Genomic DNA, 17,063 nt, shown 5'->3' on the forward strand with positions numbered 1-17,063 from the left:
AATATAAGAGGGTGCACCTAATTTATACAGTCCATTTCCCTTCCATTAGAGACCTTCCTCTTCCTAAAATCAAATTAAATGGTATTATGCATTAGCAGAAAGTAATCAAATTGTACTTTATTTTACCAGAAAGACTACATTGTTGACCTTTTTACTTTGATTAAAAAAATAACAGGAATGCACGTAAAGAAATTTACCAGTAATGTACTTGACTTACAAAATGTTCAACTGCATTGTAAATAAGTCAAATATGTAAAGAAAAATTTTAAACTGCTATTTAATTTTCTTCCTTTTCTCTTAAAGACATCCTTGTAAGATGTGTGCTATTTCTGTACTCTAAAGACAATTTTTCAATTATGATTATGTGAGAAACAAATATAAAGAAAGAGCATTAATCCAAGGAATTTTTTCTGTGTGCATATTTGTACATGCATGTGCAGTTATGGTTAAACGCATACGAATGCAAACACATGGCTGTTGGCAAACCCCTCTACATAAGATCACAAAAAGATTTTGTGCAGATATAAAGCCAGCGTATCTTTTAGCCTGCTTCACAAAACATGTGCAAAACCTCACTGGTCATAGCTCATAAGAAAATATGGATTGCAGGGGAAATAGAGACCTCCTTGAATCAGGTTTCTTTCAGTTTGCAGTCTCTATTAGTTTCAAGGTGTAGTTGTATATTTATTGATTAAAGGACAAAATAGATTTATTTTTTTCTTCTTTTTTCTTAATAATAACATTTGATCATGATGGTTTCTTAATCCTCCTCCTTTAATTATCTGACAGGAACACAGCATGGTAGAGAAAACAAGTTCTGTTTACATAAAATGGTTGAACTACATCTAGGAAAAATAAAGAACTGATTTGTCCCTAAACTACCAAACAGAAACAAAAGAAACCATTTAAGTAGCTGAAGTGAAATCTGTGGGTATTATAATTTCTTTTCATGACTGAAACAAGCATCTGTTCAAGGATTTATAGGCAAAAAATGGATACTTCAGTCCAAGATTTGGATCGAGTAAGTATACTGCATAGTAGCTGCTGAAAGAATCACCCTAAATAAAGGTGATACTAAATAAATAAATACCTCTTTTTCACTGAAAATTCCCCATCAACATGTTTTCCCACTTTCTCAGCATATACAATGTCCTGATCTAAACAGTCCTGTGTGGACCCAGAAAGAAAGAACAATGTCCTCCATGGAATCATTCCAGAACAAGGGCTCAAAGAACTCCACGCAAGTGCCGGTGTCACCAAATTCAACACTCAACACACCAACCACCGTCAGGCTGATTGATGAATATGATGTAACTAAAATGCACAAGTCAAAGGGAGTAAAATTTTAAATATGTAACTGTGCTCATTTTTCCTTAAAAATGTACCTCCAAATAACTTTCCATTTAGTGTCATCTTTCTGCCTGGCCATCTGAGGTACCCAAAAACCTGAAGCATACCATGTTCCCAGTCAGCAGTTCTGGGTTCCTCTATGTGACCAAGCTCCTAAAACTTAAGTACAGCAATGCCACTTTAGGACATCATTAGCTATAACCCTGACACCCCAAGTTTGGGTCTGGAAATAGCTTCCAAAATCTGTTACGCTGTTTCTATTCCTCCTTAACATTATTCAAGAAAAACTGATACACTAAGTCAGACAACAAAGTTTTACGGTGGTAGAAGAAAAGAAAAAGAGCCAATTGTACACTAACAGTAAAGGTTACATTCCACTGCTATTTTTCCACTTCATTGATCAAAAGAGGTACAAACCTCTGCTTTTATGGAAATAGCAAAGATTCAGATGAAAGGTGAGAGGAGTATAGGAGATGTACAATACAGATAGTTTGGAATTTGTTGCACCAGATCAGCAACTGGTTTATGTTAATTATGCTATGTGTCTTTTTACTAGGCAGCACCCGTTAAGTACTACAATCTCCTCTTTCACTTTTCATAACAGAGATGCTACCAGCAGAGCTAGTAGGTTAGGAGATTAGAGAACTTTAACCTGTGCTGCTGCTCAAATATAAGGAGTTTTCTTCACTGTTTGTTTTCAAAACAAAATGAAACATAAAGAACTTGTGGTTTACCAACATGAAAATATAGCAGTATCTAAGCAGACAAAGAAAACTTACTTTTTTTCCAATATCCCCACTGGTTTAAAACAAAGCTATAGGCAACACTGTCACTGATTTTTAATGATATTTCAATGGAACTGCAAAAAGAAAGCAAATATAATTAATTCACAAGGCATTAGGTTTTTCCTTTAAAGAATAAGTTAGTAATTTAAAGGAAATAGTGAAAAAAGTGCTCGCAGCCTAAGGAAAAATTTGAAGTGATAAATATGCAGTATAAAAAGCTCCTGATAGGAAAAGCCATTGGTTGGCTAACCAAGAAATAGAAAGTTCTTTTAATGAGTATTTGTTATCATTTGTTCATTTCCAGGTTAATTTTAAATGCAAAAATAACACACATTTCTTCTTCCCACAAATACATTACTGTGGTAAGATCTGAGTTGTATTGGCGGTTATGAAAATGACAGACTCAGGAGCTCAGTAAAAGATGTAACAAGGTCAATGACTACACAGTGTGGTTTGTGATGTTTAGGTTGGGCATTATAAAAAAAAAAAGAAATCTTTAGGAGTGTAACTGCAGCGCTGAAACATTGTCCAGAGATGCAGTAGGAACCACCGTCCCTGGAGGTCTTCAAGAAATAGACAGGCAGAGCCACAGTGGACCGGATCTAGGGCTGGTGACAGCCCCACCCTGAGTGCAAGGCTTGACTGGATGACTCATAGAGGCCCCTTAACCAAAATTTCTATGATTTTTTGATCATACCATATAAATAGTTTGGCTAATGTTCATGTTCAACCTCTAATGCAGCAAGACGTAGATCTTTGAGAAATCCTTACAAACCATAAATGAGCTGATGAACAACTCTAATTTAATCCTTGACATTTTTGTTTCCTGGTTGCTTGCTAAACTTCAGGAGAGTAATTTTTTAAAAAACAAGTAGTTATTCTAGGATCCTTTCTTTGTATGTGGGTGAGTAGCCAACTTAAGATACCTGACAGATGCTTAAACTGAGAAAATCCTTTAATCTAAGTTGCATTAATTCAGGTACTTGAAAAGCAAGATGCACAAACTAATTAGTTATTTAAGAAAACACGGGTAAGGGACTGTGAACTGCTAGCACTGTTGACAAGTTGGTGTTCATTACCATTTAAGTTGGTACAAATAAAAATGAGATACAGTGGTTTTAAACATAAATTTGACACTAGACTATTATTACTGATGTAGGCCTACAGATTTAATCAAGGAACATATATGCTTCCATACTTGAACCAGAGAGACGCTGCTACTACTTCTTCAAATTAAAATGAGTTATGCAAAATGTAGCTACAATTTCAGTGCTTTCAAATTTTTGTAGTATGGAAAACTTCTTTTGCATTTCATCTTTATTCTAATATCCATACATGGCAGAACTAGCAAGTTCACAAAGTTCCTGAGTTCCTAGAAGATAATATAGTTGTATCATGTATAACATAAATTCTATTTTAAAAGTTTTAAAAAACCCAACAAAACATTGACATGGACAAAAAATAAAAAGTATTAATATCTTAGGATTACTGAAAAGTTTTAGAAGTTTGTAAAACTGGATCATTATATGTAGTCAATAACATTCAAGCATTCCCAATATTTGTATTCTTTTTTAAATTATCTAAACAGGCTGACATCATGGAAGTTATTTAATTTATCAGTTACAAAATATGTATAAAAATGAACAGAAGAACCCAAATTGCGTATTTAAAAACATTTCATATATATTAAGTTTGTTTTCTTACATGATTCAATAATTTCCTTTCTAACAACCTTGCGCCTATATATTTTTGGACATATTTTACTACGCTTCTGTATTAGGCATCTTGCAACTAGAAGTAATATGGTTCAGTATGTACAGCTACAAATTAGGGGTGATGGTACCAAGCCAAAGAGAACTGCAAATAAAGCAATCTTGTTGTCTAAGTGTTTTGGAAAGATACTTGACATTTCAAAAGCTAAAATGATCCCACTTGACTTATGAGGAACTAAAATACATAACTTAAAAGCTACTTTGAGACTAATTTTTTATAGAAAACTCTTTAAATCTTTGAAGTTGACCAAACTAAAATTCTGATGTCAATTTATTAATTTTTGAAAGCACAATGATTACTTGCCTTTCAGATTATTTATGAAGTGAATCACGTCCCCTACATCAGTAACAGAACAGTTTCTACACTCCGTTGTACTGTGGTGTGGAACGAGTTTACAGTTTACAAAGACAACATGAACTTCTTTGTATACTTCATTACACAGGTAAAAATCAAATGTTTTTGTCACAGCAAAGCTAACCCAGAATCACCACCATTTAAGGAATGCAGAGCAGAAGTATCACTCATTCCACTTCATTACCTAGCATAAAATACACTTTGGATGCATCCTCTGTTCTTAGACAAGTTGATAAAAACCCATGTTATTAGAATTTTTACTACTGTTTTTGCTGTTGACTAATAATTCAGGTTTCAAACTAAAATGAATAAAAAAAAATACAGTCCCTACTTCTTGATATTTAAATGTTGGGCCACCGATGCCATACTTAAACATAACAGATCTATTCATGTATTTACATAATGAGGCCTCTGTAACACACCACAAGGCAGTGATGCAATAGATTTAGAATTTGTTTTCATATTCTCCTTTCCGTTGTTAAAAACACTTAACCATTGAACTGTTTTCATTAAGCATTGTAATTTTTTATTAAAAAAAAAAGGCTCTAAATGAATATTTATCATATTGCTGTGATATTAGCCACTTGGTTTTATTTCTATTCTGGTGAACTACATCAATATCTTAATCAGTATTTTTTCAGGCATTTAAAGAAAAAGATCTTTTCCAGGTATTCAGTCTCTTAGTGCAAACCTTGAGACTACAGAAATGCTTAAAAGAATAGAATAATTTTTTTTCTTAAATTTAGGCATTCAAAGTAATTGCTTTATTATTACCTCCATGAAGTACTTCATGTATTTTTTTAAGGCAGGCAGATAGTCAGATTATGGTCAAAATGAGCCTTCCCTTCAGTAATCTCAGTATTACTGGAATTCATCAACTAACCAAGAGAAGTTACAAAATGTAATATAGAAAGGCAATCCTACCAGCAAAAAATAATAGTTTAAAGACTTAGCTTAATTATGTTGAAACAACTGTATTACCTGCTAAGAAGTTTAAACAACAGTTATCATATTTAAGCACTCTGAATGGAAATCTCCCTTATCGATGCTGCCTGAAGAAAATAATCACTTTTATTTAGGCAACACTGAAGAAACATACTAGTTTTAAAATGTACTTTGTTAGAATATATTTCATAGTGCATTAAAAAGAGGATCATAAAACTGGCTCCTAGAATTCAGAAGAAATAAATTGCTACTGCAAACTAGCACAGCCACTTTAAAATACAGTACAACTCTTTACTTGTATGATTACATATTGTCCTGGTTTCAGCTGGGATAGAGTTAATTTTCTTCCTAGTAGCAGGCATAGTGCTGTGTTTTGGATTTAGGAGGAGCAGAATGCTGATAACACGCTGATGTTTTTACTTGTTGCTAAGTACTGCTTATGCTAGTCAAGGACTTTCCAGCTTCCCATGCTCTGCCAGGTGCACAAGAAACTGGGAGGGGGCACAGCCAGAATAGTTGATCCAAACTGGCCAAAGCGCTATTCCATACCATATGACATCATGCTCAGTATAGAAACTGGGGGCGGTTGGCCAGGGGGCAGCGATCGCTGCTCAGGAACTGTCTGGGTATCGGTTAGCGGGTGGTGAGCAATTGCATTGTGCATCACTTGCTTTGTATATTATTATTATTATTATTATTATTATTATTATCATCATCATCATCATCATCATCATCATCATCTTCTTCTTCTTCTTCTTCTTCTTCTTCTTCTTCTTCTTCTTCTTTACCATTTTACTTTATTTCAATTATGAAACTGTTCTTATCTCAACCTAGGAGTGTTTCTCACTCTTACTCCTCTGATTCTCTCCCCCATCCCATCGGGGCAGGGGGAGTGAGCGAGCAGCTGCGAGGTGCTTAGTTGCTGGCTGGGGCTAAACCACGACACATATATCAACCAGAGTTTTGTATCATAACTGATTAAATGGAAAAAGACTCTAAATTCCTTTTTTTTCTTTTTGATTTCTGTTTTCTCTCACTTAAGAAAAATACAAATGCTGCTTTTAAATTTAGAGTTATGAGAGGGACCCTTAAATAGTCCCCGCTGGGACTTTTATAAGTTTTATAAATATTTTATGAGGCTTTATAAGAACAATTTTAAGTTTAGCTAATATATGGATTTTTGAAGTATACGAGTAATTGCTACTCAACAAATAAAGTGGTTTAGGGGCAAATTTTAAATGAATTCAAAAGTTCAATGAATTAAATATAAAACTGGACTATAGCAACAGTGTGTTAATGTGAGTCATTATTGATGTTTGTCAGAAGATATTAAATGTTTTAAACATTTAAATTAAATTATATTCTTAGCAAGCCAGAAATAGATTCATGTTAAATACAAGTTCCACAGTTGATTTTATCAAGTAAATCTACCTATGACTGCAAATCAAATGTTCTGTTGGGAATGGTATTCTCCATTACAGTGTGAAATTAACAGATACTGTTTGAAATGAAAGATAAGACAAAAATGTAAAATGACAATACATTTCTTTGGCAGTTTGGTGGGGTTTATCAAAATAAAAAAACAAATTGCAATAACCTTAATGTTCATAATATGATCATACTTACATAGTTTAAATGTAGTAATTTATTTGCACTTTAAATGAGTCTTGAGCTGCAAACAAGTTTTTAGATATAATAATTTCAAAAACACTTTTGCTCTGTGGTATCTCACTGAAGAGGCACCTAGCACGCTGTTTTCAATACAAGGGTTAACATGCACACTGAAGGAATAAAGCTTTATGTTATTTTTTAAAGGTCATATAAAACAGGAAATACAAATATCACAAGAGAAGAGAAGCTGGGTCCTGGGTCAAATGAAAGTTCAGTATTATAATATGGTTTCCTAACACAGTAAATACAGCAAATGAATAACCAAGAACCTGAAAATGTATTTCTGGCTATACAGGCAGAGGTTGTGGCCATTTCAATTTTTGTTATATCAGAAATGTATTTTGTGTTTTAGTACTCAGAAGTGAGGTGCATTTTTCCAAAGATTAACTGAAGCACCTCTCTCTAGAGATAAAACAGCACAAAATTAAACTTTTCTATTATGATTGATAAAATACTGCTAAGTTTGTCACCAAAGAATCGAAATAACAACCCAAACCACTAGGTTTCCCACAGAAGAAATTAAATTAAAACAACAGTACCTGTGGATCTCTCTACAAGATAAACCAAACCTGAAGTACAACACAACTCCATTTTCCACATTTAGAACAACCAACCGGGAACAAATTGTCTACAAATCATAGCCTGCTGCTCTGTTCATCTTGGTGATTCAAAAGTGCATCTACATCCAGCTTCCACCAACTGGCTATTATACTACATTATTTTTAAGGGTACAGGTTAAGGGGGGCAACACACCTTCTAGTATGACAAAAAATAGTTTGGAAGTTTGTCTTATCTCATTGCTCAAAGAGAAAATCCTTTACTATGTATTGTAAGACAAAGGATTTGCAACTATCTGTTATTTGAGAAATAGGCTATTTCAGTAATTCATCTCACTATATGGGTCTTGAAGATGCACAGTGGTATCAAATCAACTTTTAAAGAAAAAGCATGGAATTTTTGTGACATTGGGAATACTGATAAAACTTACACAAAGAAAATTTGGGTTTTATAGTTATGAATTATACACGGTGCTGATAGATTGTTCATGGGCTCTTTTCTGCTTCAGGGATTACTTTTGATAAAGTTTTAATTTGCCTCCTTCTTATTAACAATTTCTACTGAAAACTCCACACAGGTGACTAAAGTTATCTATTCACTCCCTGAACACTCCTAACAGAACTAAAGAAGATGTCCTCTGATAGAGTTCCAATCCCAAAATATATGATTATACAGCTATCTTTCCTCACGTTAACAATCCTCTTGGTTTCAATGTCAACAGGATCCTTTATAGAAATAAAATTAGGTGTCAATACATGCAAGGCTGTATATGAACAATTACTCCGAACTAAAACAATATAAAAGGAATATAAAAAGAATCAGAACAAACTAGTTGAAAAACATCCTGACAAAAGCTGTATGCTCTTTATTTTTTTCTCCTAGCTAGAAGGAAATGTACAGAGGTTCTGAAATACATCAGAAGACTCCAAATCTTCACTCTGCACACTCCAACATAAACAGTAACACCCTTTAAATAGAGGAAGGGATAGTAAGTTATACTGTGTGTTATTCCTTTGTTAAACTACGTAAAATTCTGTAACTCACCTCTATTTCTAGAATAAGCTTTCACTGATCCTTATAATTACCAGAGTCTCTATAGAAATATTTGCTTCAGAATTCTCAAAGAATGAACATTTTAATATAAAAGCAAACAAAACCACTTTACGAGCTGCTAGAGCTTTTGTCAAAGGAAGTATCATTAATGCGTACAACAGGGTAGAGATTGCTTACTACCTACTTATTCTTCAGGTAATTAATTCTTACAGTCTACTGGAGTTAAAGTTGCAGCCTATCTGCAGGAAAGGAACCTTAAAACTAAGCAAAGAACCTCAAAATTTGGCACTAAACATCAACAATCCTGCTGATTTACTTCAGAGTTCAGGTTTCTGAAGTAACAGAACAAAAAGTAGAGAGAAAATGCTTTTGTGGAAAGGAAGAAAAAATAAATTTATAAGACGGCAATATATTTTCTTTTTCTTTCATATGCATATAGCAATAAATATATAAAGCAATTAGGTAATATAATACCACCATTTTATACACACACAAACATACATACATACATAACACACAACCACTAGAGAAGATAACAGAGGCCCTGGTCCTTAAAAAAATTATCTGTACACTTATCTACAAGCATAAACATAGCTCTCGGTGTGATTACTGTTTGCATGCATTGGGTCATTAAAAGAATACAAAGGTGAAATAAATATGCACAGGATAGGAAAACACAATAACGGAAAGATGGAACTCAATATAGCAGCAATTCAAAATAATTTTGAAAGAGAAAATAAAAGCTGTATTTATTTAAATGATACAAATTAAGGAAGAGACTGCAAACCAGTAATGTGTGAGGATGAAATCTTTTTAACTCAAAAACGTATTTACTACCTGTTCCGTTCTGTCTATCCATAAGTGCTGCATTTACCGCACAAAAAAAGTATTTCCCTTCCGAGTAATACTGTACAAAAGACATGGTGTTTTAAAAATGGATTTTAAAAGGCTAGAATTAGAAAAACAATAGTTTTAGTGAGATCAAGTATTAGAGAGATTTGCTAATCCAAGTGAGAAGCAGAAACGAAACATTCTTTTGTGAGGAAATATTCACAGTATGCTTATTCTTTATGATTTATAGGACAAAGGCTAAATATTGGAGAGAAAACTCAAGCGACTCTCATGGGATTTATCTGTATTATTCAGTAGGAAGACCTGATCCCCTGATAGTTAATATATTCTATTTTATAATAGAAAGCATACGTAGCCTAAATATTAAAACATTAGAATTTAACAGCATCTTGGAAAACTGTTTTAACGTTATTAGCTGTATCTCACTTCTCAGAAAAGAATCCATAACCTAGTTATGACGAAAAAAATGCAACTCACAGCTACTTTTTGTCTTGTGACAGTTGGACTTGACTCAGTATAAACACTATCTTATTCCTCCAGACAACTACTTGTAATAGCTATGCCCGATCTATAACATTTTAAAATTAAAACTATGTAATTCAATTATAGTTTGCTGAAACTAGTTTTTTGCTTCAGCAAACATCATCATAGAAGAAAAACCTTTTAAAAAATCATGTGTCCTCAGAGACACTAAATATATCAGTAAATGATGAAAAGAGGCAATATGAAAAAGGAATACTCACAATTTTAGAAAACAAAAAGGCTATGTATCTAGAGAGCTCTTTCTCAATATTCAGAATCTCAAACGTATCAGCAAAATACCACAGTTCATCTCAGGTCCTTGTGCCAAGCATTTAACCTGAAAAGCTTTCTGCAATTAGTTGACAGCTAGAAATAGAGACTTTTTAAGTTAGGCAAAATCCAGAACTACCAGGTAATGGAAATTCTACAAGACAACTATCAAGACAACTGTCATCTTCTGCAGGTTACTTGACAGAAATTGTTATGAGATAAACATATTCTCTGAACTGTGCTAACTGCTTTCCTATTAATGACAGTTTAGGTACTTTGGTTTTTCAGAAATTTCTTGAAGTGATTTCTCATGGTGCGGCTATACAAAGTGCTGATTTTGAACACTTCCGTCCAAACTTTTTTCAACAGTTGTTTTCTGGTTTGTTCTTTTTTTTTGGGGGGGGGGGGGGGTGGGGGGGGGGGTGGTGGCACGGTGATGTTTGATTTGGTTTGGGTTTTTTTGGTTTTCTTTTTCCTCTTAGTGCAAGCCTACAATTTAAAGCTTGCCTTGAAATGAGTTTCTGCGCATACAGACCAAAACCACTGGTCTGACTACTTTTCTAAAGTGTAAGTAAAGCATTAGAGACTTTTATCTTTCACTATTGTTAAGAATACGGTTTTTAAGCAATTGTTAGTAAATTTACACTTAACATTACTGCAAGATCAGACCCTTAAAACATCTAGTCCTGTTTCACAGGTTAGTTTCATCACTTCTTTTCATCTTTGAACACAAAATGGCACTTCTGCGTTTCAGAGTGCATAGTACTCTGCACCATTACAAACTCTGTAAGTAATAATTTACTTTAAAAAATTCCCAGCACTAAGAATATCAACAAACCCCAGAACTAGAGCATAAAATTGAAAAGACAGTTACACAATTCTGTGTGTGCTTGCTGCCCTAGCTCAAAGCTATACATCTTCACATCAACCTAATTCATTTGACACAGTCTCCCCTCAGCTGAGAAAGCCTAGCTTTCTTACTAGTTCTTAGTAAAAGCTTAAATACAAAACCTCCTATGTTTAAGTAAAGTTAAGGTTGTGACGGAAATCAACAAAAGGCAGGAAATTCAAAGATAACACTGACAATCCATGCTTAATTCATGATTGTTTAACAAAAGGGCAAAAAGATATGAGGAACTAATGTCAGCTTTAACTTCACTGTCTGTGTTCTTGGGCGAACAGGTGTTTATCTCTAAGATTATACTAATTCAGTCTATCCTTTCAGTCTAGGTAAACTCTAGTGATTATATAGCATTTAACAACGTGCTGGATGTAAACAAACTTTTAAACTAATTTTCAGCATTATAATGTGTTACACTGTAATAAATGTCATTAATTAAAAATGGATTTGTAGAAAGCTATGCTAGACAAACATAAAGATATCATTCTATAAATTTTTCAGAAGTAAACAAAATATACTTTTTCTATTAAAAAAATAAAAAATTAACCACTGTGTAATGTAACATGAAATAGAGCAATATATTTTTTTTTTCTCACAACTTAACAACTCATAGTATGTACATACTCCTAGTATGTACTCCTAGTATGTATGCTTCAATTCCTCTTTGAATCCTCTTCTGTCTGCCCCTTTTTGTATAATATAACAAAACATTTTTCTGGGCAGCAAAACATCAGAGAAAGTAATGCTGCCTATGGCTACATTTTCAGGGTGTAGGTGTTTTTAATTAATCTTTTAGGCTTCAAAATAGAATTTAGTACTTTAGTGTGTTTTAAAAATACTAATTGCATATAAGCATGTCTGCTAGTTCTGCATAGTCTCTTATTGTAGAAATTGGAAAAAAAAAGAATGAATAAAACGATGAAATTCACACTTCATAGTCTTTGCTAGAGTACATAAAATTACCTCACACATACATACCTATAGCATTAATTTCAGGGCAATGATAACAGTTTTTGCTATAATTATTTTCTTTATTTACTGCAATTATTGTTATTATTTTTGCTTAATTAATGTCTCAAATGATTATGAATTTTGTTGGAAATTAGCAATATTACTTAGTTTTCTCCAGTTGAATTGCTAAGCAATTATGATCTTGTCCCAGAGGTTAAAACTCCTCTAACTACTGTAGCATCAAAAATTGTTGAATAGTTTGAAAGAGGGCTTTTAAAATCCTGCATCTGTACTCCATCAAGCTGCAAGAAATCCAGTACCAGCTCTAGGTATGTTTTAAAAACCTAGTGAAAATGTGTACACTTACAATTTAAATTGGTGTCAAGATTTTAATTTCCAAAGCAAGGACAATTATGTGTTTCACCCTCAGGATTATCAAACAAAAATGCACAGCTGCATACGGCTGTATGCTCCCACCCAGTCACAGCCTCACAATGCTTCAGACACTACTTACTTACTTCTTGGTGGAGCCTGAACAACTACGCATGGAAGTTAAGTCTTTGTAAGACCATGGTAGACCACCTGAATGATCCCACAAGAAGTCAGGCACATGCTTCTCAGCTGATTTCCTCTACTTGCCACAAATACAAAGGTGCAGAGGACATGAGGGCTTGAAAAGCCTCTGAGGAAGAGAATCGCTGCTCTTTTCCCTTCGCAGAAGAGAGGCAGCTTCTTTGATAAAAGAAGTTCAACAGCAAACTGAGTTCGCAGCACTGTAAGGAGCTCTCTTTTTTAATTTAACACCATCAAAAACAAATGTGGGACAGTCTTCCATTGAAGTACCAGGAAATAAATGAAAAAGGAAGAAAGGAAAACGGTGAAGCCTGGCTCCACCCTGCAACAGACTTTCTATCACATTTTTAATCTAAGGCAAAGTTTTGACTTCCTTACAAAGCATAAATTATGCTTACAAATTCTACTTTGCTACAGTTTGTTTTGCATTTTCAGCTCAGATATCACAAGCAGATGAATATATTTGTCAGGCTGGCATGCTGAGATATGCTGAAGATTATAATGATAATCAATTAGTCTTAATAATGTATCAAAAATCAGTATCACAGCTGTTTTGCTGGATATCTTACTGATCCTTATGAGCATAAATAGCCAAATTTTTAAGTGAATAGTAGAACCCAGTATCAAAACTATCAACTGAAAATGTTCTCAAAGTCCCAGTAACTGACTGCAATAATGTTGAAGGACTGCAGAATCCAACATTAGTGACAGGTGAGCCTTAGTCCACAGAAGTCAACAGAAGCTCAGGTTGGATGAGTATGGTTGCCAAGCTAATCATCCAAACTCTACATATATTCTCCACCCATTCATTCTGTGAAACACACTTCCCACTTTTCATCTAGCCATGGACACTTCCTTTCCCCTCTCTCCATTCTTTCATAAGCAAGATTTCCCTATCCTAAGTATCTTTGCTTCAGTTTCTCAGTGTGTATTTCCCTACTTTTGGGGAGAAATCCTGTTTTCCTCTCCATAACTGCAGCCGATGAAGGGTGAAATCAGTTTGAGAAATTATTGATCCTCAAGATGAGGATTCCATTATTCCCATGATAATTCTTTCTACATGGGTTGTCAAAGTCAGAAGGGACGAAAGTACAGCTAGTAGATCTATAGCACACAAATGGACAGTCTCACTTCCAGCTGAGGTCCTGCACCTCTGACTCTACAGCAATGACAAGAAGCACCTTCATTGTCACTTTGTGTTCTACAGACAATTCCCCTCCCTGAATTTCCAGTAGACAGTTCCCATTTCACAAATTCATAAATTCATCTCGGCCAAGTGGTATCAAGCCAAGAAAATCTATGTTTTCAACTTTGGCAAGATCTGTTCTGCACATGGAAGTACAAACAACTGCAGATCAGAGCAAACAGTGGTATAGGCCCATGCTCCCTCTCCTCTGCCATGTCCTAAAGCTCCCACAAGTGCTACAGCTGTATGAGCTCATGTTCAAATACTGTGGACATGAGGCAAGCTGAACTCTGCAGACCAACATACCCTTGAAGGCACCCATGCAAACCACAGTGAAGTGCAAAATCTTAAGGGGAAAATAAAAGAATGAGTCTGTGACCACTGGAAAGATAATTTATCACTTTTACATAGCAATTCTTTATAAAAGCTATGGAGTAAAAAGCTAAAATAAAAAAAAGAATGAATGAGAAACAAAATAATCAGAAAACCCGAGATGCACATCTCAAAGAGTTTGTAAATCCTACTGAAATTTAGGCATGTAAGTGGGAGATAGACATTTGAGTATTTGGCCTTATCGCAGAAGTAAAGTGTCTTATTTGAGGTCAGTATCTTATTTGAAAAAAACAAAACAAGATAAAATAAAGCAGCCTCTGCAAACACACTGAAGTGCTAAGAAGCTTTCCTATTCCCAATATAAATTCTGTCTCTCTATGTGGCCTATCAGATAGAAAGCCTAATTCCTAAGATGCTCCTCTCTATTTTATGGTAACAGCATTTTTAAGGGATCATCAAATTCATTTAAATTTTATGGCCTACAATAAGCAATCAATTCACACCCATAGTTCCTTAGTTATGCTTTTACAGCATCTAGAAATGCACATGTATTTTTGAATTTTCTCTCAAATGCTCTTCTGGTCTCCAGGACAATTCAAAGGGCACTCTACCCAGTCTGCCGAGTAACTGTCAATTCTATAAGGAACACTTTGCAGCACATACGTACACCGAATTTCATACTTCTAACCACAGGTATTTTTAAGCATGTCAAACACTTTTTGTACATTTCCTATTTTTATAGATAAACGTTTTCAAAATTTTTATCTATAACATTTCCAACTCTTTTATAACAGTCCTTGTGCAAACCCAGTAGAACTCAATCTTCACAAAAACAAAGATCTAGGTATATTACATACCATAGTCAGTGATCTTACAGGATACTAAATACAGCTCTTTCAGGTTCCGGCCTTCTTTGGCAATCACCTCCACACATCTGGAAGACACATACAGTTAAATCACAGTTACAAGGTAATAGATCATTTTTAAATAGCAAGAGCACAATCCACAAATGTAATGTACTGTATCTCAATTTCTTCATTTTCTGAATTGTTCCATACAATTCACTCAAAATGCATATGGCTAAATGTATACACTAGAGAAAAATATTTATTGAATGCTTTTATATCAATATTCCCGTAAGTCCTTGAATATGTGAGTTGCTTGAAATACATACAGACAAGTCCTTTGGAAAAATAATACAAATGTGAATTTCCATTTCTTTATTACTGTGTAACTTTGGAAAGTTTCTATTGCAAGATTTAAGCTTTGAGAGTTTTCTTCTAGGGAAGAACTATAAATGCACTATAATGAGGACAAAAGATAAGAGAATGTAATATTAAATTAATGTTTGTATTTCTTCAGTAATTATTGCAGGAGTCAGCATTCATCAGGTCATGAAATGCTACATACCATTCGTGTTCCAATATGTTGCTAGAGTAGCTTGTATAGATGAGAAGACAGCTCATTTGTTTGCCTTGTCACAACTATGATGAATTTGCAATGAAACTCCTAAGTTTTTTTCTGTTAATCTCCTTGTTTGATTTCTTGTAAGCAAGAAAATTAATATGAAACTAAAATTGTCTTGTAAAATAGGAGCCTATTATATACTTGTGACCAAGTCTGTATTACTGTTTTGTTTACATTGTTTATAGTGTATCACTCAAAAATATAGTTCATATATTCATATATATAGTTCAAATATATTTTCAGTCCCATTAATATAAAATGCACCAGTGTTTATTAGATCAGCTAACATGACTATGGTGCTATTCTTTACATAGAGACATTTTTAAAAGTGTATTTTATAGTCTAAATTGTAAGAATTTCTTCTGATCCAATATATTCCTCTTTAATTTTCAGATCAATTACCCAATCATCTAGTCTGCCTCTTAAATCAACCCTCATACAGTACACAAAATTAAATTACTTGCCAATTTTGGAAAAAATAGGTATTGCTGAATTTATCATAACTTTTGGAAAATACGCCTACATACTCAGGGAACTTTTTGCTCCACTTACACCACCAACAGGTTACCTCCCAATCTGATTTACCTGTTCATGCTGCCAATTTTAGATTTTAAAAGCAACCACCTAATTCTTACAATAACACAACTGAATGATAGCCCTTCATATCTATTTGTCCCCTCTCTGCTTCCTTCTTCTAAATCTAGAACGAAAATTCACTACTACTAATAAAACAGCATGCCTCTGACAGAGTACCACAGTCAATAGTTCCTCTACCACTATTATAAATTTTCAACCCTTGAAAACTGTGAGTCTAATATTGAGAAAAGTTTTGCTAATATTAGTAATATGAATAAATAGAAAATCATTATCCTGTATTTTATTAGACAGTATGTTCATTAGACATTTCAGTAAATAAGATGTCATTGAAAAATGAATGGACATTACAGTTAAAAGAACCTTTTATTAAGTCTTATCTCATATATCATTTAGCAGAGTACTGAGATTATGGAACACTTCATACCTTGGATAAAAATTCTGAATCTAGAAAAGTATTTTGAAAATTTTATCTAATGACTCTACAAGTTGTCAAATTATTTCTGATCATTTTTACTTACTGAGAGACAATTAATTGATCAAAAATACAATATAGCAATCAGTGTCTAACAATACCACCACAAGACAGTCAAGATGACATAAAAGACTACCTAATTTTCCCTACAACTTCAGTTACACAATTTTCAATCAATCAGGGTCAAATTTGTATTATCTGTACATAGACATATCTGCATGTGCATCCTTCAGCATCCTTGTATACTTAAATCTCTGGCTGTTGGCCATTCTCCGGGTTCAAACAAAATTGGTTCAACTGTGAAGAAAGGAAGTCATAGATTCTGTCCCTCCTCCCATAAGTATGCCAGTATATATTTACAAGCTTGTCTTAATAAATAGAGTGCTAGAAATACAGTGTTTGAGAAGAAATTTTAGATGCAGGAGCACCTTTGATTCCAGGAGCAAAGGA

The 17,063-nt window shown here is 33.9% G+C and overlaps 1 protein-coding gene across 1 annotated transcript in view; it reads right to left on the reverse strand.

Annotated features, from left to right (window-relative positions):
• The window catches only part of FBXL17 (F-box and leucine rich repeat protein 17), a 323,336-nt gene that overhangs the window by 88,779 nt on the left and 217,494 nt on the right, over positions 1-17,063 (reverse strand). The window contains exon 7 of the mRNA XM_075726525.1: positions 14,935-15,011. Within this exon, the coding sequence (XP_075582640.1) occupies positions 14,935-15,011 (77 nt within the window). The remainder of the gene's footprint in view (positions 1-14,934; positions 15,012-17,063) is intronic.

The sequence above is a fragment of the Pelecanus crispus genome, chromosome Z (genome assembly GCF_030463565.1).
Source record: "Pelecanus crispus isolate bPelCri1 chromosome Z, bPelCri1.pri, whole genome shotgun sequence".
Lineage (NCBI taxonomy): Eukaryota > Metazoa > Chordata > Aves > Pelecaniformes > Pelecanidae > Pelecanus > Pelecanus crispus.